The sequence below is a fragment of the Papio anubis genome, chromosome 6 (assembly GCF_008728515.1).
Source record: "Papio anubis isolate 15944 chromosome 6, Panubis1.0, whole genome shotgun sequence".
NCBI lineage: Eukaryota > Metazoa > Chordata > Mammalia > Primates > Cercopithecidae > Papio > Papio anubis.
Window position 1 is genome coordinate 41560488 of NC_044981.1, and position 27238 is coordinate 41587725.

Here is a 27238-nt window from a genome sequence, read left to right on the forward strand (position 1 = left end):
CAAAAAAAAAGAAAAAAATATATTAGTTGGTGGAAAAAATGCACAGTCCTGCCATTTATCGTCTTTGGGTATATGTCTTCTTTTTCTGTGTGTATGTTTTTCTTTTTTTACCTAGCAGTTTTATTGTATATATAGTTTCAGTTATTAAATTTACATGATTGGCCAAGTGTGGTAGCTCACACCTGTAATCCTAGCACTTTGGGAGGCTGAGGTGGGAGGATTGCTTGAGCCCAGGAGTTCAAGACCAACCTGGGCAATATAGGGAGACCCTGTCTCTACGAAAAATTAAAAAATTAGCCAGGCATGGTGGTGCATGCCTGTAGACATGCTTATTGTAGAAGTAGACAATACAGATAACTACGTAGTTTTTTAAAATGTTTTTAAAAAGCGTTTATTTTTATGTTTTTTTATAACTGTAATTTTATACCCTCTTTTACTTACCATTGTCAAGCATTTCCGCACATCTTTATATACTCTTCATGAATATTTGTTTTGATGATCCTAATAATATTTCAATGATTGGATTCACTGTAATTTACTTAACTGTTCCTTAAATGTTGGAGATTTGGGTTGTTAACCTCCCAGCCACCCACCCCCATTTTTTTCATTACTGCAATAAACATCTATTTTTTTTTTTTGGTTGAGATGGAGTCTCGCTCTGTCACCCAGGCTGGAGTGCAGTGGCGGGATCTCAGCTCACTGCAAGCTCCGCCTCCTGGGTTCACGCCATTCTCCTGCCTCAGCCTCCCGAGTAGCTGGGACTACAGGCGCCCGCCACCTCGCCCAGCTAGTTTTTTTGTATTTTTTTAGTAGAGACGGGGTTTCACCATGTTAGCCAGGATGGTCTCGATCTCCTGAACTTGTGATCCACCCGTCTCGGCCTCCCAAAGTGCTGGGATTACAGGCTTGAGCCACCGCGCCCAGGCTGCAATAAACATCTTTAAGCCAAAGTTTTTTTCTGGATTTAGGTTTATTTCCTTTGGGAAAGATTCCCAGAATTGGAATAATTACGCATGAAAGGGGATATGAACATTTTTATAGCCCTTGATGTGAGTTGCCAAATTGTTTTTTAAAAGGTTGGACCAATTTTGACATTTCCACCTAGAGTGAGAGAGTAGAGTTGTAGATTTTGAGGAGGAAGTAGGCTCCCTCTGCTCAGGTCTGGGGGAACTTTCTGGGAGAGGTGAGGCTCAAAATGCATCTACAGCCTGGGATGGCAAAGAGCGGGAATGGGCTCTAGGAGGGAGAAGTGACAGGCAGCGGGGTAGGAACAGAGCCAATCTGGGCCCAAACAGAGTCCGGTTAGGCAGAAGTGAAATGTCACACAGGGCAATAGGAGGAAGAGGTGAGACTGAAGAATTGGAAGAGGGGTAAATAACGGGGGGCTTCTAACACCTGGCTGAGGAGTTTGGACTTTGCCTGTGTTTTGGAGTCGAGGTGAGGGACTGAGGCATTGTCAGCCATCTGTGTAACCCTGATCCTTTCCATAATTTCCCTTTGTTACTCCTGTAGATGGGAGCAGCCTTCCAGAGTGGGTGACAGACAACGCTGGGACCCTACATTTTGCCCGGGTGACTCGAGATGACGCTGGCAACTACACTTGCATTGCCTCCAATGGGCCACAGGGCCAGATTCGTGCCCATGTCCAGCTCACTGTGGCAGGTGCGACCGTGGCAGGGCCCTTCAGCTGGGAGGGCTCTTTAGGGTAGCACCATGTACCCTGCCAGCCCCTTGGCTCACTCCTCCCTGCCCCTCGCTGGTCTCTTTCCTTCCAGTTTTTATCACCTTCAAAGTAGAGCCAGAGCGCACGACTGTGTACCAGGGCCACACAGCCCTGCTGCAGTGTGAGGCCCAGGGGGACCCTAAGCCACTGATTCAGTGGAAGGGCAAGGACCGCATCCTGGACCCCACCAAGCTGGGACCCAGGTAGGGCTGCCTCCCTCCCATACCTGCCCCTCCTCTCCTGTACTGCCCACTCCCTGCGAGCTGGCCAGCGCTGTGGCTTCTCCCCTGGCAGGATGCACATCTTCCAGAATGGCTCCCTGGTGATCCACGACGTGGCCCCTGAGGACTCAGGCCGCTACACCTGCATTGCAGGCAACAGCTGCAACATCAAGCACACGGAGGCCCCCCTCTATGTCGTGGGTATGGGCTGGGGAGGGGTGTCCTGCACAGGAAGTGGTAGACCCAGACATTTGTCACCTTGTACTCAGTCAGCCCCTGTGTACAGAACATGACACAGAAGCCATTTTTGTGGCAGAGGAGGGGATTCGGCTGTCTCACCATGCCACTGCACAGTCTTAGAGTCCTTGCTCAGAGCCGGGCTGTCGTTTATTTAACATCCCATGGTCGGTGGGTGTGTGTGTGTGTTGCAGGGGAGGGTGTTCTCTTCCTACAGTGCTGCCTCCCAGGTTCCTGCAGCAGCCACACACATATCTCTGGGTGGCTGGGGAGCAGGACCAGGTCAGAATGCAGTAGGACAAGGTTCTTTTCTCCAGGAGGCCCAGAGAGAATGATGGGTCCAGTAAAAGGCCCTGTACTTAACTCTGTGCCCCTGGGAGACTTATTTCTCCTCTGGGGACTTGTTTCTACATCCACAGGTGAAGGTGGTTTAAATGAGAAGCTCTCAAACTTTTTTGGTTTGGCAGCATTATTTTTCTAGACAAAGTATAATGTGAAAGTTTAAATGGATGAAAATGAAGTGAGGAGGCCCCTTGGTGGGAGCCACTGGGGTGTGTGTGGCAGTGGGGGGATCCTGCATGGTCTCTCTCCCTTCATTCCCCCAATGCCTCTTGAGACCCCTCGGTGGGGGCCATTGAAAGGTCCCTAGACCAGCAGATCTCTTCTACAGATCTGTTCCTTGAAAAACCTGCTCTGTGCCAGGCAGTGCCTGGAATTCTAAACCTGAAACTCCCAAATGTTGCTCTCGGGGCCTGGCTTACATTATCAAGTCCCTTGGGAAGCTTCTTTTTTTTTTTTTTTTTTTTTTTGAGACGGAGTCTCGCTGTGTTGCCCAGGCTGGAGTGCAGTGGCGTGATCTCAGCTCACTGCAAGCTCCGCCTCCCGGGTTCACGTCATTCTCCCGCCTCAGCCTCCTGAGTAGCTGGGACTACAGGCGCCCGCCACCATGCCCGGCTAATTTTTTGTATTTTTTAGTAGAGACGGGGTTTCACCGTGTTAGCCAGGATGGTCTCGATCTCCTGACCTCGTGATCCGCCCACCTCGGCCTCCCAAAGTACTGGGATTACAGGCTTGAGCCACCGCGCCCGGCCGGGAAGCTTCTTAACAAATAGCGTGGGTTTGTGGTGGCTCCCTGACAGGTGTGCGTATCTGTGTCGCCTGCCTTGACTTGCGATGCAGAGCCAGCTTGGGAACCCCTGGCCTCATCTCCTTCAGAGTCTTCCTTTGACCTCAGTGGGGCATGAGGACCTGCTGGCCCTTGTTAAAGCCAGTGAAGGTGGTGACCCTCCCGGGCCATCTGTTAAGTTGTCCCGTTGATGGGGTTGGGAGGAGTTAGTGGAGAAGCAGGGCTTGTTTTGCTTAGCAGCGCCTGCCCAGACCCATCTGTGTGTCTCTCAGACAAGCCTGTGCCGGAGGAGTCGGAGGGCCCTGGCAGCCCTCCCCCCTACAAGATGATCCAGACCATTGGGCTGTCGGTGGGTGCCGCTGTGGCCTACATCATCGCCGTGCTGGGTCTCATGTTCTACTGCAAGAAGCGCTGCAAAGCCAAGCGGCTGCAGAAGCAGCCCGAGGGCGAGGAGCCAGAGATGGAATGCCTCAACGGTGAGGGGCCCTGGAGGGGGAGGTGGTACCCGTGTGTAGGAGCTGAGCGCCCTCCCGCGGCCACGGAGGGGAGAGCGCCAGCCCTCAGGAAACCGAGCGGCTGTTGCTGGATCTTGGAGCTGAGGCTGCCACACCCCTAGTGGGAAGCCTGGAGTTGGCTGATTCCCAGGGCCTCGGCTTCTGAGCAACCTGGCTTGAGACTTCTTCATTGGAGCCCCTGGGACCAGCTTCCTATGATTCCCTGCTGTTTCCTACTCCCAGCAGGAAACCACAGATATCATTAGTATACGTATACATGTTGCTGTTGCATGTCTTGTTTCCCCCCATGAGTCTAAGAGTTCCCCCAAGGGCAGGCTTTCCGTTTACTGCCCTTCTCCTATCCCCACTTCCCTGGACTGGGAGCTCCCTGAGGTCATTACTGGGTCTCTCCTATCAGCTCAGGTGTTCAGGAGCAGGGGTTGGGTCTCCATTATTGTGATTTTCCCTTTGTGCCTGTTTAGGACTTTGCCCAATAGGAGGCCCCATGAAAGCAACAATTCTTATGTGTAGCTATGGTGTTCAGGGACCAGTGATTCAGATTAGACGTCTGCAGTTGGCTTCATCTCAGAGGTTGTAATCAGCTGCATCACTAAGGGGTCATACCCTAGGGGATGCCCATACTTCCCCCACCCAGCCCCAGCCCCATCATTTTATCATTTGGGCTTGCCCCTTCATGTGGAGTATTGTGATTGGACCCAAGTTGTCAAGAGTGGAAGACCAGGGGACAGAACAGGAATCCCCGTGGTGGCCAGAGTGTCAGGTCTCATCGTGACGCTCCTGTCCTCCTTCTTCCCAGGCGGGCCTTTGCAGAACGGGCAGCCCTCAGCAGAGATCCAAGAGGAAGTGGCCTTGACCAGCTTGGGCTCCGGCCCCGCGGCCACCAACAAACGCCACAGCACAAGTGATAAGATGCACTTCCCACGGTCCAGCCTGCAGCCTATCACCACGCTGGGTATGTCGCCTTGACTACAGCTGCCCCTGCCTAACTGCAAGTCACCCGCTGTGTCTTGAGGCTGGGTACAGGCTAGTGTTCCGAAATCCCTGAAACCTAGAATGTTAGAGGTGGACGGAAGTGTAGGTAGAGATCTAGCCCAGTGTGGCCCCAGAGCCTGTTATTCACTGCCTTTGTACAGATTTTGTCATTCCTGTGTACTACCTGTAGTATTATTTACTTGATGTTTTATTTAAATTGATTCTTTAAAAAAACAGACAACAACAGAAAAGCTAAGTTACCTTTGTTGTAGGACAAAATATGAGAAATCATGGGTTTGTCATAGTTTTTTCCTAGCATACGTTAAGACATGTTTACCATGAGCCACCAAAAATTCTCATGCGAGTCACCCTTTGGAAAATGCTGAATATTAGTCCAACCCTTTTATTTTGCTGCTGGAGACACTGAAGCCTAAGGAGGGAGGGGGTCACAGCGGAACCGGGTCTCATGCCCAGCCCAGGTGGGTGAGTCCCCACTGTAGTAGAGGCTAGGCCCCTCCCCCAGGTCAGGAGCTGCCTCTGCCTGGGTGAAGGTGGTTGGCTGACTCAGACTGTACCCACAGGAAAGAGTGAGTTTGGGGAGGTGTTCCTGGCAAAGGCTCAGGGCTTGGAGGAGGGAGTGGCGGAGACCCTGGTACTTGTGAAGAGCCTGCAGAGCAAGGACGAGCAGCAGCAGCTGGACTTCCGGAGGGAGTTGGAGATGTTTGGGAAGCTGAACCACGCCAACGTGGTGCGGCTCCTGGGGCTCTGCCGGGAGGCTGAGCCCCATTACATGGTGCTGGAATATGTGGACCTGGTATGCTGTTGGCAGGGGATGCGGGGGTCTCGGGTAGGGAGGGCAGTGTCCTACAAAGGTGGGAGTCGGGCTGGAGCACCGTGAAAACCTTGTCTCATGCGGTCTCAGTCGAGACCTCACCTGCCTGCTGTTACACCTTGCCCACCTTGCGATGCTCAGCTTCTGCCTTCCCCCTCTTGGATGCCTGCGTTCCCTTTATCAGCACCCAGTCTTTCCATCTGTATCTTAGGGGAGGGGTTGGTCCTAAATTCTTCTGGGACTTCTCACTGTCACACTGCAGGGATGCCTTCCAGGTCATCTTCTCTGACTCCTGTTTTCTTTGGTTTGTTATTTTTTCCTCCCCAAAAGCTTGTCCCCACTTGAGAATAAATATATCAGAACCCACTTTCCTTCCCTCCTTCCTAGCACCACTTGTGACCTGAGTGTTACCCCAGCCACCAGCCTTCTCCTCTCCACTCAGGGCATCGTTCCCAGAGCTGCGCCTTCCTCTTCATTCCCCAACTGGTCCCAGCCCTCACCCCATGGTCCTCAAACTGCTGCTTGTCAAATCCCTAGCTCTGGGGCAAGAGCAGGCAGGAGTCCTATCAATCTTTCCATTAACAAGTACTTATGCAGCTGGGCACAGTGGTTCACACTTGTAATCCCAGCACTTTGGGAAGCTGAGGCAGGAGGATCACTTGAGACTGGAGTCTGAGACCAGCCTGGTCAACATAGCAAGACTCTGTCTCTAGAAAAAGTTAAAAACAAACAAACAAGTACTTATGAATGCTTGATGTATGTTTCTACTGCTGGCGTTCTCCTCTGTTTGTTTCTATTAAATTGTAAAGCTCTGGAGGACAGAGGTTTCCTCTCCGGAATATTTGAGGACAGAGGGTAGGGGACTGTTTTCCTCTTGGCTCACTGAAGATAGGGGCTCTGCTGCCCCACCTGTCTGGAGGTTCCCCTTGGGGTAAAAATGCCAATTCTCCTCTCTTTCTGACTGAGAGAGCCTCTAGGAGACGTCTCTTGTATGTTTTTAAAGTTCTGTACTCGCAGTGAACTTTCCCCAGGAAAGGGACCCAGGCTAGCTTAGGCCTTCTCACTGCCTCCCCAGGCAGGAATTCTGCGAGCACCTGCTTTGTCTGAGGCTTTACAGCCAATGGCTCTGCACTGACCTGAGCATGATGCCTGGCTTTTCCCTTAGGGAGACCTCAAGCAGTTCCTGAGGATTTCCAAGAGCAAGGATGAAAAATTGAAGTCACAGCCCCTCAGCACCAAGCAGAAGGTGAGGACGGAGTGAAGGAGGGAGGGAGAGGGTGCCCAGGGAGCAACAGAGGCACCATTTATTGAGGGCTCTCTATGGGCCAGGCCCTATGGTAAGAACTTCACATGTGTTACCGTAATTATCATGGTAGTCCTCTGAAATATATACTACTATCCCCATTTTGTGGATGAAGACATTGAGGCTTACGAGGTTGTATGACCTGTCCCAGGTCATGTATCCTGGAACTGGCTTTGCATTGCCATGCTGGCTTCACGGAGAAGAGCTACCCTCGGACCTTGCCCCTGGGCAGGAGCTTGCATTGGAGCAGGACACCTGCCCATCTGCAGTGAGCTCTGAGCTGGAGAAGCAGCAAGCAGTCCGAGTGCAGGGGCCTGCTGGGCTAGGTGTGGGCCTGAGCTTGTTTCTTCAGCTCTAAGTGGAGAAGACTCTTCTGTGAATGGGCTGCCTGCCTGGGTTTCCCCATCTGTGGTTTGCATCTTGCCCTCTCCCTTGGGTTGTAGCTGCCCAGGCTTTCCTTCTAGTTTTCCTCCTGCCTTCTGCGCAGAGATTGTTCTGGGCACAGAGCCCTGGCTGGGGCCCCTGTGGTGGAGCAGACCTCGGTTGAAATAGTGAAGAAGGGAAAACTTGCCTGCTATCCCCTTCCACCTCAGTCCATACCTTTCCAGTGCCTGGGGCTTGCTGTGGCCCGGCCCCTTCTTCCTTCCCTCAGGTTCTTCTTGTCCACAGCCGCCTCCTCTCCCCTCTGAAATGGATCTACTTCCTTCCATGTGACTGGAGAGTCTGCTTCCAAGCTGGCAGTGAAGTGACCTCATAAACCAAATCAGAGCTCGGGGCAGGGTAGGCAGAAGGCTCTGCCCTTTCTCCCAGGGGACCATTCCTTGCCTGCTAGGCTGTCCCAGGTCACAGACTCTAGAGGCAAAACAGAAAGGCATGGCTGGCAGATGAGTCAGGTGAATGGGACCTTGGCTGCCCCCAGTCTCTCTGGGGAAGCAGCTCTGTGCCCTTCAGGCTGGCCCCCTCTTATTACATGTGAATTTACTAAGACCCAGACAGGACAAGTGACCTGGCCTCCTGACACCACACCCCTATTTCCATCCCCATGAAGCTGCAGGAACTCTGTATAGTGGCTGTAGAGGAGAAGCCACAGGATGGGACTTGCTACACCAGCTAAGTGAGATTTCAGGACTGAAGAGCTCACAAATTAGGACACTCACAGAGCCAGTGAATCCTCACAGAGCCAGGTGTGGCCCCAAGGGCCCTTGGGAATGCAAAATTAGAACAGGCATCAGCTAGGTGCAGTGGGAGGCTAAGGCAGGAGGATTGCTTCAACTCAGGAGTTTGAGACCAACCTGGGCAACATAGCAAGACCCGGTCTCTATAACAAATAAAAAGTTAACCGGGCACGGGGGCGTGCCTGTAGTCCCAGCTACTTTCGAGGCTGAGGAGGAAGAATTACTGGAGCCCAGGAGGTTGAGGCTGCGGTGAGCCATGATTACAGCACTGCACTCCAGCCTGGGCAACAGAGCACAATCCTATCTCAAGAAAAAAAAAAAATGGACAGGCATCTTGCCCTTGGGGCACTTATGATCTAGCGGAGAGATTAGGTACATGAGTATGACCTGTGCCTTACAGACTTGAGGTAAAACAGAAAGTGGGAGGCATTAAGAGATGTTGAAGGCCGGGCACGGTGGCTCAAGCCTGTAATCCCAGCACTTTGGGAGGCCGAGATGGGCGGATCACGAGGTCAGGAGATCGAGACCATCCTGGCTAACACGGTGAAACCCCGTCTCTACTAAAAAATACAAAAAACTAGCCGGGTGAGGTGGCGGGCGCCTGTAGTCCCAGCTACTCAGGAGGCTGAGGCAGGAGAATGGCATGAACCCGGGAGGCGGAGCTTGCAGTGAGCTGAGATCCGGCCACAGCACTCCAGCCTGGGTGACACAGCGAGACTCCGTCTCAAAAAAAAAAAAAAAAAGAAAAAAAAAAATGTTGAAGGCACCCATGTCCTTCAGGTGGACAGATGGTTGTGGTTAACAAAGAAGTTTTCCTAGGAGAGAAAACCATTTAAGTTTAGTTTGCAAGGACAGGAAGTAGTTGAATGGCAGGAAGGGGATGGCTTCAGGAGTCAGGGGAGTCAAGGTGGAATTCTCTGGCTGGGTTGAGACATAGGCTTACAGGAAGTCAGTTACCTTTGTCATGTGATCTAAGGCACTCTATTTGACTGCAAATCATTACCATCTTTGCTAAACATCTTTTTCACACTTTTTTTTGCCATAATGTCTTAAATATGATGGGGGAGCTTTAATAAGTTGAGTTCTACACTCTCCAAGGATAATACTCTGCATTAATAGAGAGGATGCTTTAAAAAAAAAAAAAAAGAAAGAAAAGCAGGGCGCAGTGGCTCACACCTGTAATCCCAGCACTTTGGGAGGCCGAGGCAGGTGGATCACGAGGTCAGGAGTTCGAGACCAGCCTGGCCAACATGGTGAAACCCCATCTCTACTAAAAATACAAAAATTAGCCAGGCATGGTGGCAGGTGCCTGTAATCTGAGCTACTTGGGAGGCTGAGACAGGAGAATCACTTGAACCCGGGAGGCGAAGGTTGCAGTGAGCCAAGATTGTGCCATTGCACTCTAGCCTGGGAGACAAGAGTGAGACTTTGTCTCAAAAAAAAAAAGAAAAATGCAGGCCAGGCATGGTGGCTCATACGTGTAATCCCAGCACTTCGGGAGGCCGAGGCGGGCAGATCACTTGAGGCCAGGAGTTCGAGACCAGCCTGGCCAACATGGGAAACCACGTCCCTACTAAAAGTACAAAAAGTACCTGTGCATGGTGTCACATGCATGTCATTCCAGCTACTCGGGAGGCTGAAGCAGGAGAATAGCTTGAGCCTGGGTGGCGGAGGTTGCAGTGAGCTGAGATCTTGCCACTGTACTCCAGCCTGGGCAACAGGAATCAAACCCTGTCTCAAAACAAAACAAAACAAAAAAAAGTAGATTTCTGGAGCATGACTCAGAAGGAGGGAATTAGAGAGTATTTAAGAGTGAGGTCTGAAGACCTGAATTTTTCAAACAAGCTCTCCAGCTGATTCCTAAGCTCATTAAAGTTCAAGGAGCCCTGGTGGAGACTAGTAGCTTTGAAATGCTTTTTGATTATAATCCCTTTTAGGAAATGCATTTTAAGATGGTATGGTAGTATATGCCTGTAATCCCGGCTACTTGGAAGGCTGAGGCCGGAGGATCCCTTGGGCCCAGGAGTTTGAGGCCAGCCTGAGTGACATAGCAAGACCTGCATCACTTAATAACAAAAAAGGAACGCATTTTACTCATGATCTAGTATGCAGGCTCATGTAACTAAAATTAAACTTTCACAACATTGTGTTTGATGTGCTTGATGTTTTCTTTTTTTTCTTTTCTTTTCTTTTTGAGACAGAGTCTTGCTCTGTTGCCCAGGCTGGAGTGCAGTGGTGAGATCTCGGCTCACTGCAAGCTCTGCCTCCTGGGTTTATGCCATTCTCCTGCCTCAGCCTCCCGAGTAGCTGGGACTACAGGCGCCTGCTACCACACCCAGCTAACTTTTTGTTTTTTAGTAGAGATGGGATTTCACCATGTTAGCCAGGATGGTCTCGATCTCCTGACCTCGTGATCCACCCGCCTCGGCCTCCCGAAGTGCTGGGATTACAGGCGTGAGCCACCGCACCCGGCCAACACTTGATGTTTTCTATCCTGTGCTCTTTCTATTTATTTTTATTTTTTTGTAGAGATGGGGGTCTCGCCGTGTTGCCCAGGCTGGTCTTGAACTCCTGGGTTCAAGTAATCCTCCTGCCTCAGCCACCCAAAGTGCTGGGATTGCACGCATGAGCCACCGTGCCCGTCCTCTTTTCTATCCTTTTTTTTTTTACCCCAGTCCACTAAACTGGTTTCGAGACCCATGTGGGTCTCGATCAGCAGTTTGAAAAGCACTGCTTTTGGGGATTCCATGAAAATGAAAATTCTTGGGAAAGATGAACTAAAACTTGTAGGTACTTTATTGTGCTAATTATGTAGTGAGCTGCTCTGTCACTTTATACTCCTAGGACCTAGAACGGAAGGGGAAAAACTTAAGTATTCTAGGGAGGTGGAGTGGTAGGCAGGGTGTTTCCTGGCCAGCTAGAGTTGGAACCAAAGTGCCATATTGGGTGTGAGTGGGCTAAGGGGAGCCTCAGGAGGATTTTAAGAGAGCAGTGAGGTAGTGATAGAAATCAAAGACATGGGTCCTGGGTGTTGGCATAATGGTAGGTAATGCCGTCTAGAGTAGCTGATAAGATGATGTCAGAGAGCTGTAGTTTGTAACTGCTCCATGGATCACCTGTGAACTAATGATGCGATGAGAAGCAGAATCAGCTTAGCACACCTGGTGGACCACGCTTTATGCAGTCAGATGCCATGGCAGGAAACAGAAGGCCTCTTGTGAGAAGATCTCAGTAGCATCACAGTGGGTTAGCCAGAACATGGGCAAACCCCTGGGGTGTTAAAATTGGAAAGGAAGGGGTGGGTCTGATCTTTACCAAAGAATGGGTCTTTTATAACAGTATTTGAGGATTAATCCAGTGGCTATCTGATGGCATCTTGCCCAGCGTCAAGGAAACACCTAATTGGCTTGAGTCTAACAGAATTCTCTTTTACTGCCCTTGCTTAGCCAGTATTTCCGGAAGCACCACCTCTCTGGAAAGATAGCAAGCAGTTACCATGCCAAGTCCACCCTCTTCTGTTTACCTTGACTAGCAGTAGATTGTTTAGCTTGTGAGCCAGATCAGAGAGAGCAGGCCGAGGGGACTCACAAGTCTGATGAAGGCACATTACCAAAAGCTTTGCCTGCTTACAGAGAATCAAGCAAGATTGGACAATGCCCTGGGATTTTGAAACCTGAAGTGGAGTTGGCTGTGTTTATGATGGCCACTGAAGCGGCCCGGCCCCTTTACCACCAGTGCACGTGGGGCGTTCTGAGGACAGTGCTCCAGGGGTTATTTTAGGGATGTAGACTCAGCTTTTTTTTTGAGACGTAGTCTTGCTCTATCACCCAGCCTGGGGTGCAGTGGCATGATCTCGGCTCACTGCAGCCTCCGCCTCCCAAGTTCAAGTAATTCTCCTGCCTCAGCCTCCCAAGTAGCTGGGACTACAGTAGCCCACTACCACACCGGACTAATTTTTGTATTTTTAGTAGAGACAGGGTTTCACCATAATGGCCAGGCTGGTCTTGAACTCCTGACCTTGTGATTCACCCACCTTGGCCTCCCAGAGTGCTGGGATTACAGGTGTGAGCCACTGCACCTGGCCAGACTCTGCTTTTCATGGAGACCCCAGTGTACTTCCCAGAGAGGCCCAGAATCCTGGCAGGCCATCCACCCGCCATCTTCTTTTTTTTTTTTCTTTTTAAGACAGAGTCTCGCTCTGTTGCCCAGGCTGGAGTGCAATGGCGCGATCTTGGCTCACTGCAAGCTCCACCTCCTGGGTTCACGCCATTCTCCTGCCTTAGCCTCCCGAGTAGCTGGGACTAGAGGTGCCCACCACCACGCCCAGCTAATTTTTTTGTATTTTTAGTGGAGATGGGGTTCCACTGTGTTAGCCAAGATGGTCTCAATCTCCTGTCCTCGTGATCTGCCTGCCTAGGCCTCCCAAAGTGCTGGGATTACAGGGGTGAGCCACCGTGCCCAGCACCCCTCCCCTTTTTTTTTTTTTTTGAGGCAGAGTCTCCCTCTGTCGCCCAGGCTGAAGTGCAGTGGCGTGATCTCAGCTCACTGCAAGCTCCACCTCCCAGGTTCACACCATTCTCCTGCCTCAACCTCTTGAGTAGCTGGGACTACAGGCGCCCACCACCACGCCCGGCTAGTTTTTTGTATTTTTTTTTTTTTTTTTTTAGTAGGGACGGGGTTTCACCATGTTAGGCAGGATGGTCTCGATTTCCTGACCTTATGATCTGCCCACCTTGGCCTCCCAAAGTGCTGGGATTACAGACGAGAGCCACTGCTCCCAGCCCACCCGCCCTCTTCTTTAACCTTCCTCACTGGTTACACGTTTAGTTGAAAGCTATCCTGAGATTTTGTGTCTTCACTGTTGATAAAGAAATGTACCAAAAGTAGCCAGGCACAGCGGCTCAGGTCTGTAATCCCAGCACTTCAGGAGGCCGAGGCAGGCAGATCATTTAAGGTCAGTTGGAGACCAGCCTGGCCAACATGGTGAAACCCCGTCTCTACTAAAAATACAAAAATTAGCCAGGCATGGTGGTGCGTGCCTGTAGTCCTGCTGCTTGGGAGGCTGAGGCACAACAATTGCTTGAACCTGAGAGGTGGCAGTTGCAGTGAAGCGAGACTGTGCCACTGCACTCCCGCCTGGGCGACAGAGTGAGACTCCGTCTGGATGAGGTTTTTCCCAGCTCTAATTACGTCATTCATTTAGCACCTCTGCATTAATGCGCTGCCTGTTAAAGCCTCAGGCAGCACTGATCAAGACGATGATGGGAATGTACCATATCTGTGCTGGTCAGTACAGTTGTCACTAGCTTCATATAGCAACTGTACACTTGGAATTTGGCTAAAGCAGCAGCAGAACTGAATTTTGTTTTGTTTTGTTTTGTTTTGTTTATTTTTTAGAGACAGTCTTACCCTGTCGACCAGGTTGGAGTGCAGTGGCAGGACCTCGGCTTACTGCAGCCTCTGCCTCCCAGGTTCAAATGATTCTCCTGACTTCGGCCCCCTGAGTAGCTAGGATTACAGGTGCGTGCCACCACACCTGGCTATTTTTTGTAATTTTAGTAGAGATGGGGTTTCACCACGTTGGCCAGGCTGGTCTCGAACTCCTGACCTCAAGTGATCCACCTGCCTCGGCCTCCCAAAGTGCTGGGATTACGGGTGTGAGCCACCACACCCGGCCTGAATTTATTTTATTTTATTTTATTTTATTTTATTTATTTATTTATTTATTTATATTTATTTATTTATTTATTTATTTTGAGATGGAGTCTCGCTCTGTTGCCTAGGCTGGAGTGCAGTGGCGCGATTTCGGCTCACTGCAAGCTCCGCCTTCTGTGTTCACACCATTCTTCTGCTTCAGCCTCCCAAGTAGCTGGGACTACAGGCGCCCACCACCATACCCAGATTATTTTTTTGTATTTTTAGTAGAGATGGGGTTTCACCGTGTGTTAGGCAGGATGGTCTCAATCTCCTGACCTCATGATCGACCCATCTTGGCCTCCCAAAGTGCTGGGATTACAGGCGTGAGCCACCGACTTGGCCTGTATTTTATTTTTTGAGACAGGGTCTCATTCTGTCACCCTGGCTGGAATGCAGTGGTGCAGTCATGACTCACTGCCACCTCGACCTCTGGGGCCCAAGTGATCCTCTCACTTCAGCCTCCTGAGTAGCTGAGACTACAGGCACCCACCACCACACCTGTCTAATTTTTAAATTTTTTGTAGAGATGGGGTCTCACTATGTTGTCCAGGCTTGTCTCAAACTCCTCGGCTCAATCAATCCTCCCATATCAGCTTCTCAAACCGCTGGAATTACAGGCCAACATGAGCTATTGCGCCAACCAGAATTGAATTTTAAACGTACTGAGTTTTAATTAACTTAAAGCCAGGTGCAGTGCCTCATACCTGTAATCCTACCACTTTGGGAGGCCAAGGTGGAAGGATTGCTTGGGCCAGGAGTTTGAGACTAGCCTAGGCAACAAAGTGAGACTGTCTATAAAAAGTAAAAATAGGCTGGGCGTGGTGGCTCATGCCTGTAATCCAGCACTTTGGGAGGCCGAGGCAGGGGGATCACTTAAGGGCAGTTCAAGACCAGCCTGGCCAAAATGGTGAAACCCCGTCTCTACTAAAAATAAAAAAATTAGCAGTGCATGGTGGTGGGTACCTGTAATTCCAGGAGAATCACTGGAACCCGGGAGGCGGAGGTTGCAGTGAGCCTAGATAGTGCCACTGCACTCCAGCCTGAGTGACAGAGTGAGACTCAGTCTCTAAATAAATAAATAAATAAATAAACAAACAAACAAATAAAATTAGCCAGGCATGGTGGTGTATGCCAATAGTTCCAGCTACTATGGAGGCTGAGGTGGGAGGATCACTTGAGCCTGGGAGGTTGAAGATGCAGTGAACTGTGATTGCGCCACTGCGCTCCAGCTTAGGCAATAGACACTCTGTCTCTCAAAAAACAAACAAAAAAAGTTTTAATTAAATTTAAATAGCCACATGGGGATAGTGGCTACTGTATAGGATAGCACAGATTTAGACTTTTTTTTTTTTTTTAACTTTATAGCTTTGTTTTTAAAATCTTTTGATTGGAACCCACATTAGCAAAAAGTACATTTTGCATCACAACCCAATACACACATACATATATATTTTTATTTTTTATTTTATTTATTTTATTTTTTTAAGATGGAGTCTTGCTCTTTTGCCCAGGCTGGAGTGCAGTGGCGTGATCTCGGTTCACTGCAACCCTGCAACCTCCGCCTCCAGGGTTCAAGCAATTCTCCTGCCTCAGCCTCCTGAGTAGCTGGAATTACAGGCGCCTGCCACCACACCAAGCAAATTTTTGTATTTTTAGTAGAGATGGGGTTTCACCATATTAGTCAGGCTGGTCTTAAACTCCTGACCTCGTGATCCACCCACCTCGGCCTCCCAAAGTGCTGGGATTACAGGCCTGAGCCACCGTGCCCAGCCCTATATTTTTAAGATGAAAACATTTCATGAATGATGTTCTTATTAAGTGTGATGCACTCTATTTTCTATTCCCTTTTTTTTTTCTTTAATGCTGGCTAAGATTCCCTAATTTGGTTTCATGACGTACAGATTGTGACCATAGTTAGCAAACCACCAGTGGAGGCAGTGGGGCCCACAGGGATGTCACTGGCCAGTGCCCAAGAAAACTGAGAAGAGATGTCTTTGGAGTGTCCCCTCTCGTAGCATTCGGGCTTGGCACCTCTGCTGGCCTTCTTGTGACCTCTGGGAGCCAGGCAGGAGAATCTGCTCTGAGCTAGCCAGGGATGCTGAAGGGCCAGCTCAGTAGCCAGCAGTCCCACCTCTGTGCCAACTGGTGGGCAGACAGTCCATCAGCAGTGATGTGACCCAGAGAGGCGGCTGCAGTGGTAGGGAAGTGCCAGGCTTTGGCACTAGCCTCGCCATGGGCGCCTCAAAGAAGCCAAGGCTGAGCCCTGCCTCACAGAGCACATGTGGGGAGAGGCAGCCGGCCTTGTGTGCCCACAAGGCTGGTGCCCACCCAATGGCCCTTCCCCTTCTCTGTGAATAGGTGGTTTCTTATTTGCACTAAGTGACCTGGCCGCAGCACCCCATCAAGAGCCCTACTTCGGCCAGCCCTGTTATATTCCACCAGCACCCACTGTATATGGCACGTGGTAGATACTCAATTTTTTTTAAAAAAAGAGATAGGATCTCACAGTGTTGCCCAGGCTGGCTTTGAACTCCTGGGCTCAAGCAATTCTCCCACCGCACCCTCTTGAGTAGCTGGGACTGCAGGTGCCTGGCTTCAATTTATATTTGTTCAGTGCATTCATATATACTTTTGAAATGTTAATGTGGCTGGGCGCGGTGGCTCACACCTGTAATCCCGGCGCTTTGGGAGGCCGAGGCGGGTGTATCACGAGGTTAGGAGTTCGAGAGCAGCCTGGCCAACATGGTGAAACCTCATTTCTACTAGAAAAAATACAAAAATTAGCTGGGTGTGGTAGTACGTGCCTGTAATCCAAGCTACTTGAGAAGCTGAGGCAGGAGAATCGCTTGAACCTGGGATGGGGAGGTTGCAGTGAGCCAAGACCACGCCACTGCATTCCAGCCTGGCGATAGAGCAACACTCCATCTAAAAAAAAAAAAAAAAAGAAAAAGTTATTATAGTTTAGTTACGTTTCATGTATAGTGTATAATATATTCACATTGGCTCAAAATTCAACAAAGAGTATTAGTGAATGAAAAATCTCCCCAACTCTCTTACCCTTTGGAAAAGAGTTGGGCATTATTTTGTATAGCTAGAGATATTCATATTCTAGACTTCCTCTTAGGTCTCTTAGAGAAACTCATACATGTGTACACTTATAAAAGTGTTCATAATAACACTGTTCTGAATAGCCCCAAACTGGAAACAACCCATTGGCATTAGAATTAAAGTCTGAGGCCGGGTGCGGTGGCTTACGCCTGTAATCCCAGCACTCTGGGAGGCTGAGGCAGCCTGATCACTTGAGGTCAGGAATTCAAGACCAGCCTGACCAACATGGTGAAACCTTGTCTCTACTAAAAATACAAAAATTAGCTGGGTGTCGTGGTGGGCACCTGTAATCCTAGCTGCTTGGAAGGCTGAGGCATGAGAGTCACTGGAACCCGGGAGGCGGAGGTTGCAGTGAGCTGAGATCATGCCACTGCACTCCAGCCTGGGCGACAGAGTGAGAACCTGTCTCAAAAACAAAACAAAACAAAAAAAAAGCAGGGCATGGTGATGGACACCTGTAGTCCTAGCTACTTGGAACGCTGAGGTTGGAGGATTGCTTGAGCCCAGGAGTTCAGAGGCTACAGTGAGCTGTGATCGTGTCACTGCACTCTAGCCTGGGTGACAAGCAAGACCCTGTCACTTGAAAATAAAAAATATCAGCTATGATTTCTGCCTGCTCACTTTTCACTGGACAGATCGTTGCTATGTGTGTGTCCCTAGGCCCATGTGGCACTCACTTAATCTGGCACTTGCTGTGTGTTAGCATGGTGTCAGACACTTTAATTTGCTTAATTCAGTCTTCTAACAACCCAGGAAGGCAGGTACGGTTATTATCCCCATTTTACAGAGAAGGAACATGCGACTATCGTGCTTCTGGGCTTCCTACGCAGCACACCAGTAGCGCTGAAACCCTACCAAGGGTTGTGTTGAGGGTGGTCAGCTTGACGCCTAGTCCTGGGCTGCTCTAACAGGCCCCTTTATCTCTCCAGGTGGCCCTGTGCACCCAGGTAGCCCTGGGTATGGAGCACCTGTCCAACAACCGCTTTGTGCATAAGGACTTGGCTGCACGTAACTGCCTGGTCAGCGCCCAGAGACAAGTGAAGGTGTCTGCTCTGGGCCTCAGCAAGGATGTGTACAACAGGTAGAAGGGTGGGGGCTCCCCATTTTTTCCCAGAGGGTGAGGGGCAGAGGACAGATAGTTTGGGGGGTGGTGGGAAAGGGTTTAGTCCCTGCTTAGTCCAAAGCTGGAGGGCCTGGGATAGGAAAGAGCTTTCTCATCCTTTTTCCAAGGGTGCAGCAGGGTTCCCACCCAGTGCACACTTTTGGTGGTTGTAAAATATCTCTAGTGATTAAAAGAATAAATAAATAAATAAATCTTTTTTAAAAATAGGCAAATATGATAAGGATTTATATGGCTCCCTCTGTAACTTCCTGAATTCAGTCATTATTATTTCGAAGTCTGAGACTTATGCCTCAGCCCCCCTGCCAGAGCTTGCTCTAGACAGCCTATGTGGGCTCTGCAGCGCTGCCGGGAACATCCCCTCGAGTCCCCCTGGTTCCAGGTCACCCCCATTTGTCTGACTATAGCTGTAGTGAGGATTGGTTTATCACTAATAAAGCTCTTTCCATTTAACGGTTTTTAGTTTTTACATTTTTACAACCAATATAGAAAGTATGTATGACTATTAACTTTTCTGTTAACATTTAGGCAAAGTTCTTAATGGAATTTTTTAACCATCAAACCCCATGTGGTTACCTCCAGATTTTGTCTAGTGTACTCCCATGCTCAGCATACATGTGACCAATTTCTTGGTGTCTGTATGTAGAAGGGCTGGGCCCTGGCTTGGGGATGAGTTCCAGATCGGGGGATGAGGCTGCAGTGCCAGGCCGCGCTCCCCACCCCACCTCACCCCTGGGTTGCTTCTCTCCTGCAGTGAGTACTACCACTTCCGCCAGGCCTGGGTGCCGCTGCGCTGGATGTCCCCTGAGGCCATCCTGGAGGGTGACTTCTCTACCAAGTCTGATGTCTGGGCCTTCGGTGTGCTGATGTGGGAAGTGTTTACACATGGAGAGATGCCCCATGGTGGGCAGGCAGATGATGAAGTGCTGGCAGGTAGGCAGCCGCACTGCTCGGGGATGATTCCAGATGGGCCCCAGATGGGGCCTGCTCAGGGCCCCAGGGCCGGTTCCGCCTACCTCCCCTCTCAGGGCCGCTACTGAGCAGGCACACAGATATGACCACTCTGGTTGTTAAAATACTGCAATACTTTTTTTTTTTTTTTTGAAATGGAGTGTTGCCGTGTCGCCCAGGCTAGAGTGAAGTGGCGTGATCTCCGCTCACTGAAACTTCCACCTCCTGGGTTCAAGTAATTTTCCTGCCCCAGACTCCCTAGTAGCTGGGATTACAGGCACGTGCCTCCACGCCCAGCTAATTTTTGTATTTTTAGTAGAGACGGGGGTGCTTCACTATGTTGTTCAGGCTGGTCTCAAACTCCTGACCTCGTGATCCACCCACCTCGGCCTCCCAAAGTGCTGGCATTACAGGCATGAGCCATCATACCCGGCCAGAAATACTGCAATACTTCTATATTGTTGGTAGATAGCCTTTGCCCCCAGTGCCCACTCCAGCCACTCTGACGCCTGTCCGCCGACCCACTTCAGCTCCTGTGCGTGGACCCCGTCTTACCAGCCGGAGTGAGCGGGGCCAAGGGAGTCATCTTTTTCCATTGCGAGTACCCACCTACTACTGGCCAGCATTGCCCCAGAGGCATCCTTGGGTGGCTGCTTGTATGAACTGCAAGCTCCAAAAAGTGTTGAACAAGTTGTTGAATGTTTTGGCCAACACTGCACCTGCTGTTTTCCCTATAGATTTGCAGGCTGGGAAGGCTAGACTTCCTCAGCCCGAGGGCTGCCCTTCCAAGCTCTATCGGCTGATGCAGCGCTGCTGGGCCCTCAGCCCCAAGGACCGGCCCTCCTTCAGCGAGATTGCCAGCACCCTAGGAGACAGCCCCGTGGACAGCAAGCCGTGAGGAGGGAGCCCGGCGGGCTGTGCCTCAGGATGGCGTGGGCAGGGGAGGACATCTCTAAAGGGGAGCTCACAGCATGATGGGCAAGATCCCTGTCCTCCTGGGCCCTGAGGCTCCTGCCCTAGTGCAACAGGCATTGCTGAGGTCTGAGCACGGCCTGGCCTTTCCTCTTCCTCACCCTTATCCTTTGGGAGGCTGACTTGGACCCAAACTGGGCAACTAGGGCTTTGAGCTGGGCAGTTTTCCCTGCCACCTCTTCCCCTATCAGGGACAGTGTGGGTGCCACAGGTAACCCCAATTTCTGGCCTTCAACTACTCCCCTTGACCAGGTCCAACTCTGCCACTCATCTGCCAACTTTGCCTGGGGGGGGGGGGCTAGGCTTGGGATGAGCTGGGTTTGGGGGGAGTTCCTTAATATTCTCAAGTTCTGGGCACACAGGGTTAATGAGTCTCTTGGCCCATGGGTCCCACTTGGGGGTCTAGACCAGGACTGTAGAGGACACAGCAAGTGAGTCCTCCCCACTGTGGACTTGTGCACACCAACCCAGACCCATGTCTTCTCCACCCTTCTCTCCTTTCCTCATCCTAAGTGCCTGGCAGATGAAGGAGTTTTCAGGAGCTTTTGACACTATATAACCCGCCTTTTTGTATGCACCACGGGCGGCTTTTATATGTAATTGCAGCGTGGGGTGGGTGGGCATGGGAGGTAGGGGTGGGCCCTGGAGGAGATGAGGAGGGTGGGCCACCCTTACCCCACACTTTTATTGTTGTTTTTTGTTTGTTTTGGTTTTGTTTTTTTTGTTTTTGTTTTTGTTTTTACACTCGCTGCTCTCAATAAAGAAGCCTTTTTTACAACCTGTTTCTGAGATTCATTTTCTGCTCTTGCTTGTGGAAGATGTTCCTTCTTTCCCCACTGATCAGAAAGGGCCGTGTAGGGGCCGGGTGCAGTGGCTCATGCCTGTAATCCCAGCACTTTGGGAGGCTGAGGCGAGTGGATCACCTGACGTCAGGAGTTCGAGACCAGCCTGGCCAAAAAGGCAAAACCCCTGTCTCTACTGAAAATACAAAAATTAGCTGGGCATGGTGGCAGGTGCCTGTAATCCCAGCTACTTGGGAGGCTGAGGCAGGAGAATCGCTTGAACCCAGGAGGCATAGGTTGCAGTGAGCCGAGATCACACCACTGCAGTCCAGCCTGGGAGACAGAGCGAGACTCTGTCTCAAAAAAAAAAAAAAAGAAAAAGAAAAAAAAAGGGCCGTGTGCCTTCATGGAGTCTGGTGGGACTTGGACAGGATGAACCGGTGGATACTGGTTCTTCTCTCCAGTTTGCAGGCAGGTGAACATGCAGGCATGAAGGAGGCAAGATCACCTGTTGTCGGTGCAACTCTATGCAGCCCTCTGACTGTCACCTAGACGGGCCTAATTCTTGAGCTCAAATGGGGAGGGTATAAATGTGAAGGGGAGCAAGTTAGAGTAGGATTGGAGAAGGAGTTAGTGACAGACTCAGATCTCTGAGTCCTTTCAAGACCCTAGGAGGGAAGCGAAGTAGGTAGAACCAAGCAGAGAAACGGTGCTTAATGCCTGGATCTTGTGTCATCATTTATCCTCTGCCTCATTCCAGTAACTTCAACCTGGTTCACCATCCAAAAGAAATGAGTCCTGAACTCCAAAACTGCTCTAGTTCCTTTACTCCTCACCAAACTTCTGAATAATAAAAATAACAGCAGGCCGGACATGGTGGTTCACACCTGTAATCCTAACACTTTGGGAGACTGAGGCAGGAGGATTACTTGGACCCAGGAGTTTGAGACCAGCCTGGCCAACATAGTGAGACCCTGTCTCTACAAGAAATTTAAAAATTAGCCAGGTGTGATGGCATGAACTTGTAGTCATAACTACTGAGGAGGCTGAGGCAGGAGGATCACTTGAGCCCAGGAGTTTGAGGTGGCAGTGAGCTATGATCACAACACTGCACTCCAGCCTGGGTGATCAAGTGATATCCTGTCTCAAAAAAATAAAAATAAAAACAGGCTGGCCGGGCGCAGTGGCTCACGCCTGTAATCCCAGCACTTTGGGACCCGAGGTGGGTGTATCACGAGGTCAGGAGTTTGAGAGCAGCCTGGCCAACATTGTGAAACCCTGTCTACTAAAAATACAAAAGTTAGCTGGGCATGGTGGTGCACACCTGTAGTCCCAGCTGCTTGGGAAGCTGAGGCAGGAGAATTGGTTGAACCCGGGAGGTGAAGGTTGCAGTGAGCCAAGATGGCACCACTGCACTCTAGCCTGGGTGACAGAGCAAGACTCTGTCTCAAATAATAACAGGCCACAGGCACAGTGGCTCATGCCTATAATCTCAGCACTTAAAAAGGCTAAAGTGACAGAAATGCCTGGGCAACATGGCTAGACTCCATCTCTACAAAAAATTTTTTAATTAGCTGGGTGTAGGGCTGGGCGCAGTGGCTCACACCTGTAATCCCAGCACTTACGAGGTCAAGAGATAGAGACCATCCTGGCCAACATGGTCTCTACTAAAAATATATATATATAATTTAGCTGGGCATGGTGCACACATCTGTATTCCCAGCTACTCAGGAGGCTGAGGCAGGAGAATCACTTGAACCCGGGAGGTGGCGGTTACAATGAGCCAAGATCGTGCCACTGTACTCCAGCCTAGCGACAGAGTGAGACTCCGTCTCAAAAAAATAAATAAAATAAAATTTTAAAAAATAGCTGCGTGTAGTGGAGTATGCCCATGGTCTCAGCTATTCTGGAGGCTGAAGAGGGAGGATCTCTTCAACCCAGGAGGTTCACACCACTGCACTCCAGGCTAGGTGACAGAGCGAGACCCTGTCTCAAATGAAAAAAAAAAAAAAAAAAAAGAAGAAAATAATGTTTTTGAAGCCTTGCTCTGCACTAGTCACTTAATATGCCTTATCTCATTTAATCTCTGCCAACTACTCTGTTAACCAGATAAGATTATTTCCATTTCACAGATTAGGAAACTGAGTCTCAAGGGAAGTCAGGTAGTTTGCCCATGGTTACACAGCTTAGTAAGTGAGCCATAGTTGCCAGTATACACCATGCATTGCATCCTTCAGATGTGTTGAAGTGGGGAAATTTTTTCTAGTGCAGTGTTTTTCAAACTCTGGGTTGCAACTAGCATTAAAAAAGAAAAAAGGGGGAAAAAAGAAACATAATAGGCATATCAGAATACATTGTATACTTTAAGGGGAATTGTTGTTTTACAAAATGTTGTTATATTTGCTGCATATATGTATATATTGGATAGTGTGTTAGTTAACTGTTGGGTGGTGATACTGCATAGTAATCTCCAAATCTTACTAGCTGACAAGATTTTTTTTCTGACTCATGTATCTGCAGGTTGGTGAGGGTTGGCTGATTTTGGCTGTGCTTGGTGCCAGGCTGGAGGTCTGGCTTAGGTCTAGTCTGCTGGCACCCAGAGCATGTTCTTATGCAGTGGCAGAGTGCAAGAGGTCAAGCCAAACCATGCAAGCACATTTCAAACCACAAGTCTGAGCTGGCACCATGGCATGTGCCTGTAGTCCCAGCTACTTGGGAGGCTGAGGCAGGACATTCACTTTAAGCCCATGAGTTTGAGGCTGTAGTGTGCAATGATTGTGCCTGTGAATAGCCACTACACTCCAACCTGGGCAAAATAGACCCCATCTCTGAAACACACACACACACACACACACACACACACACACACACACACGTCTGTTAACATTTTATTAGCCAAAGCAAGTCACACAGTAAAACCCAACATCAACACCAGTAGGACCTGCTGCAAAGTCACACAGCAAGGATGTTGATGTATAATTCCAACAGAAGGTGTGAAGAGTTGGGAGCAATAATCTAATTGACCACAGATTGCAATGTAAAAATGATTTCTGACTGGGTTGCATGCAGAAATATTTGAAAGGCACTGCTCTGGAAAGTTATTAATTACTAAATCCTCTTCTAACTCTTGTTCTTCCTTGAGCAGTCCATAGTGGCTAACATTGTTGGCCACACCTTCCTCTTCAGAGACTCTCCTCCCTCACCTTTTTTTTTTTTTTTTTTTTTTTTGAGACGGAGTCTCTCTCTGTCACTCAGGCTGGAGTGCATTGGCACGATCTGGGCTCACTGCAAGCTCCGCCTCCTGGGTTCACACCTTTCTCCTGCCTCAGCCTCCCGAGTAGCTGGTACTACAGGCGCCCGCCACCGCGCCCGGCTAAGTTTTCGTAGTTTTAGTTTAGGGGTTTCACCGTATTAGCCAGGATGGTCTCAATCTCCTGACCTCGTGATCCACCCGCCTCAGCCTCCCAAACTGTTGGGATTACAGGCGTGAGCCACCGCGCCCCGCGCTCCCTCACTTTTTCACACTGTCAGCAGTTTCTCTGGCCAGTCCTTCTCCAGCCCTGGCTGAGGCTTCTTTTCTTTCTTCCCTCCCCTCCCCTCTCCTCCCCTCCCTTCCTCTCCCCTCCCCTTCCTTTCCCTTCCCTTCCCCTCCCCCTCTCCTTTCTTTGACAGAGTCTTGCACTGTCGCCCAGGCTGCAGGCTGGAGTGCAGTCGCGTGATCTCCACTCACTGCAAGCTCCGCCTCCCAGGTTCACGCCATTCTCCTGCCTCAGCCTCCCAAGTAGCTGCAACTATAGGCGCCCGCCACCACTCCCGGCTAATTTTTTGTACTTTTAGTAGAGACGGGGTTTCACCGTGTTAGCCAGGATGGTCTCGATCTTCTGACCTTGTGATCCGCCTGCCTCGGCCTCCCAAAGTGCTGGGATTACAGGCATGAGCCACCGCGCCCTGCCTAAGGCTTCTTTTTCTCCTGCCATGGCTATTCTCCTGAGACTGTCATTGCCCTTCCTTTCCCTCCCTCCCTCCCTGCCTTCCTTCCCTCCCTCCCTCCCTCCCCCCTTCCTTCTTTCTTTCTTTTTTTTTTTTGAGATAGGGTCTCACTCTGTCACCCAGGCTGGAGTATAGTGGTAGATCATGGCTCACTCCATCCCCAACCCACCAGGTTCAAGGGTCCTCCCACCTCAGCTTCCCAGTAGCTGGGACTACAGGCACCTACCACCAAGCCCAACTAATTTTTGTATTTTTCATAGAGATGGGGTTTCACCATGTTGCCCAGGCTGGTCTCAAATTCCTGAGCTCAAGCGATCCGCTTGCCTCAGCCTCCCAAAGTGCTGGGATTACAGGCATGAGCCACCACACCTAGCCTATTTTTGCTTAATTTTATTATTATTATTATTATTATTATTATTATTATAAGAGGGTGTCTTGCTCTGTCCCCCAGGCTGGAGTGCAATGGCTTGATTTTGGCTCACTACAACCTCCACCTCCTGAGCTCAAGCGATTCTCCTGCCTCAGCCTCCCTAGAAGCTGGGATTACAGGTGCCCGCCACCACACCCAGCTAATTTTTTTTTGTATTTTCAATAGAGACAGGGTTTCACCATATTGGCCAGGGTGGTCTCAAACTCCTGGCCTCGAGTGATCCACCCACCTCAACCTCCCAAAGTGCTGGGATTGCAGGCATGAGCCACCGTGCCCAACCTATTTTTGCTTAATTTTAAAAGGAAAATATAAAAGTCATATTGATGGTCAAACAAGTCACATGGTACAAACTTATATAAAGAAAAAAAACACACCCCTGTCCTCCCAAACCTTACTCTCCATAGGTAAGCACTATTAGTGTTTGGTTGTGTGGCTTTCCAGACTTTTCCTGGGCACAATGACTCATAAATTCTTTTCCATTACTTCTAATGCTGCCATCACAATTGGTACCCTCTTTGCCTCTATGCAAAATGATAAATCCCTGGGTAAAGGTTAATTCCAAATGAAAACAGATTTAGGATATTTTGATAGTATTTTTTTTTTTCTTTTTTTGAGACAGGGTCTTACTCTCACCCAGATTGAGTGCAGTGGTGCCATCACGGCTCACTGCAGCCTGGGCTCAAGCGATCTTCCTGCCTCAGCCTCCTTAGTAGCTAGGACTACAGATGTGTGCCACCGTGCCCCAGCATTTTTTTTTTTTTTTTTTTTTTTTTTGAGATAGAATTTCACTCTTTCGCCCAGGCTGGAGTGAAGTGGCACGATCTTGGCTCACTGCAATCTCTGCCCCCCAGATTCAAGTGATTCTCCTGTGTCTCAGACTGCTGAGTAGCTGGGATTAAAGGCATGCACCACCAGGCCCGCCTAATTTTTATATTTTTAGTAAAGATGGGGTTTCGCCATGTTGGCCAAGCTGGTCTTGAACTCCTGACCTCAGGTGATCTACCCGCCTAGGCCTCCCAAAGTGCTAGGATTACAGGCAGGCATGAGCCACCTTGCCTGGCTGCGTTTTTTTGTTTGATTGTTTGTTTGTTTGTTTTTAAAGAGATGGATTCTCAGTATGTTGCCCAGGCTGCTCTCAAACTCCTGGCCTCCAGTGATCCTCGCAGCTTGACCTCGAAAAGTGCTGGGATTATAGGTGTGAATCACTGTACCCAGCCATGACAGTAATTTTTAAAAGCAATCCTTAATTTTTGTTTTGTTATTAGTTGGGTGATAAAAATCAGACGAAAGAAAGAAAGGTCGGGGTGGAATCTGTGTGGTGTGAGAGATCTGGCTGAAATTCCCATGCACTTCCAGAGGCCCTTCATGGTCTGGGGTGGACATGAGCTCCCATCTGTTGCAAGGGGCTACTCTGATCAGGCCTTTTTGGAGGAACATTTCAACTTCACATTTCAGAGCAGCCAGGCGGGAGCTTGCCTGGGCTCAATAGGCTGCATGGGGTCTATGGTAAAGTGGAGAGCAGATGCCTGTTCTGTGGCTGTCATCAGCTCCAGGTTATAGTGCTCCAGTGGGTACCTAGGCCTAGTGTTACCAAAAATTCTGATTTTTTTTTGAGAGAGGTCGGATATTCAGATTTTCTTTTTTTTTTTTTTTTTTTTTTTTTTTTTTTTTTGAGACGGAGTCTCGCTCTGCCGCCCAGGCTGGAGTGCAGTGGCCGGATCTCAGCTCACTGCAAGCTCCGCCTCCCGGGTTCACGCCATTCTCCTGCCTCAGCCTCCCGAGTAGCTGGGACTACAGGCGCCCGCCACTGCGCCCGGCTAGTTTTTTGTATTTTTTAGTAGAGACGGGGTTTCACCGTGTTAGCCAGGATGGTCTCGATCTCCTGACCTTGTGATCCGCCCGTCTCGGCCTCCCAAAGTGCTGGGATTACAGGCTTGAGCCACCGCGCCCGGCCTTCAGATTTTCTTTTCTTTCTTTTTTTTTTTTTTTGAGAAGGAGTCTCACTCTGTAGCCCAGGCTGGAGTGCAGTGGCCCCATCTCGGCTTACTGCAACCTCTGCCTCCCAGGTTGAGCCTCGGCCTGTC

At 49.8% G+C, this 27238-nt stretch overlaps 1 protein-coding gene across 2 annotated transcripts in view; it reads left to right on the forward strand.

Annotated features, from left to right (window-relative positions):
• PTK7 (protein tyrosine kinase 7 (inactive)) overlaps positions 1–20730 on the forward strand; it is an 82018-nt gene extending 61288 nt beyond the window's left edge. Inside the window, exons 11-20 of one of the 2 annotated variants that reach the window (XM_017957871.3) lie at positions 1513–1662; positions 1776–1926; positions 2018–2145; positions 3580–3783; positions 4619–4774; positions 5376–5608; positions 6792–6872; positions 17839–17990; positions 18784–18962; positions 19718–20730. In XM_017957871.3, the coding sequence (XP_017813360.1) occupies positions 1513–1662; positions 1776–1926; positions 2018–2145; positions 3580–3783; positions 4619–4774; positions 5376–5608; positions 6792–6872; positions 17839–17990; positions 18784–18962; positions 19718–19878 (1595 nt within the window). In that variant the 3' untranslated portion in view covers positions 19879–20730. The remainder of the gene's footprint in view (positions 1–1512; positions 1663–1775; positions 1927–2017; positions 2146–3579; positions 3784–4618; positions 4775–5375; positions 5609–6791; positions 6873–17838; positions 17991–18783; positions 18963–19717) is intronic. The other variant, XM_021937308.2, reaches the window with a different exon arrangement.
• Positions 20731–27238: the final 6508 nt, after the last annotated feature.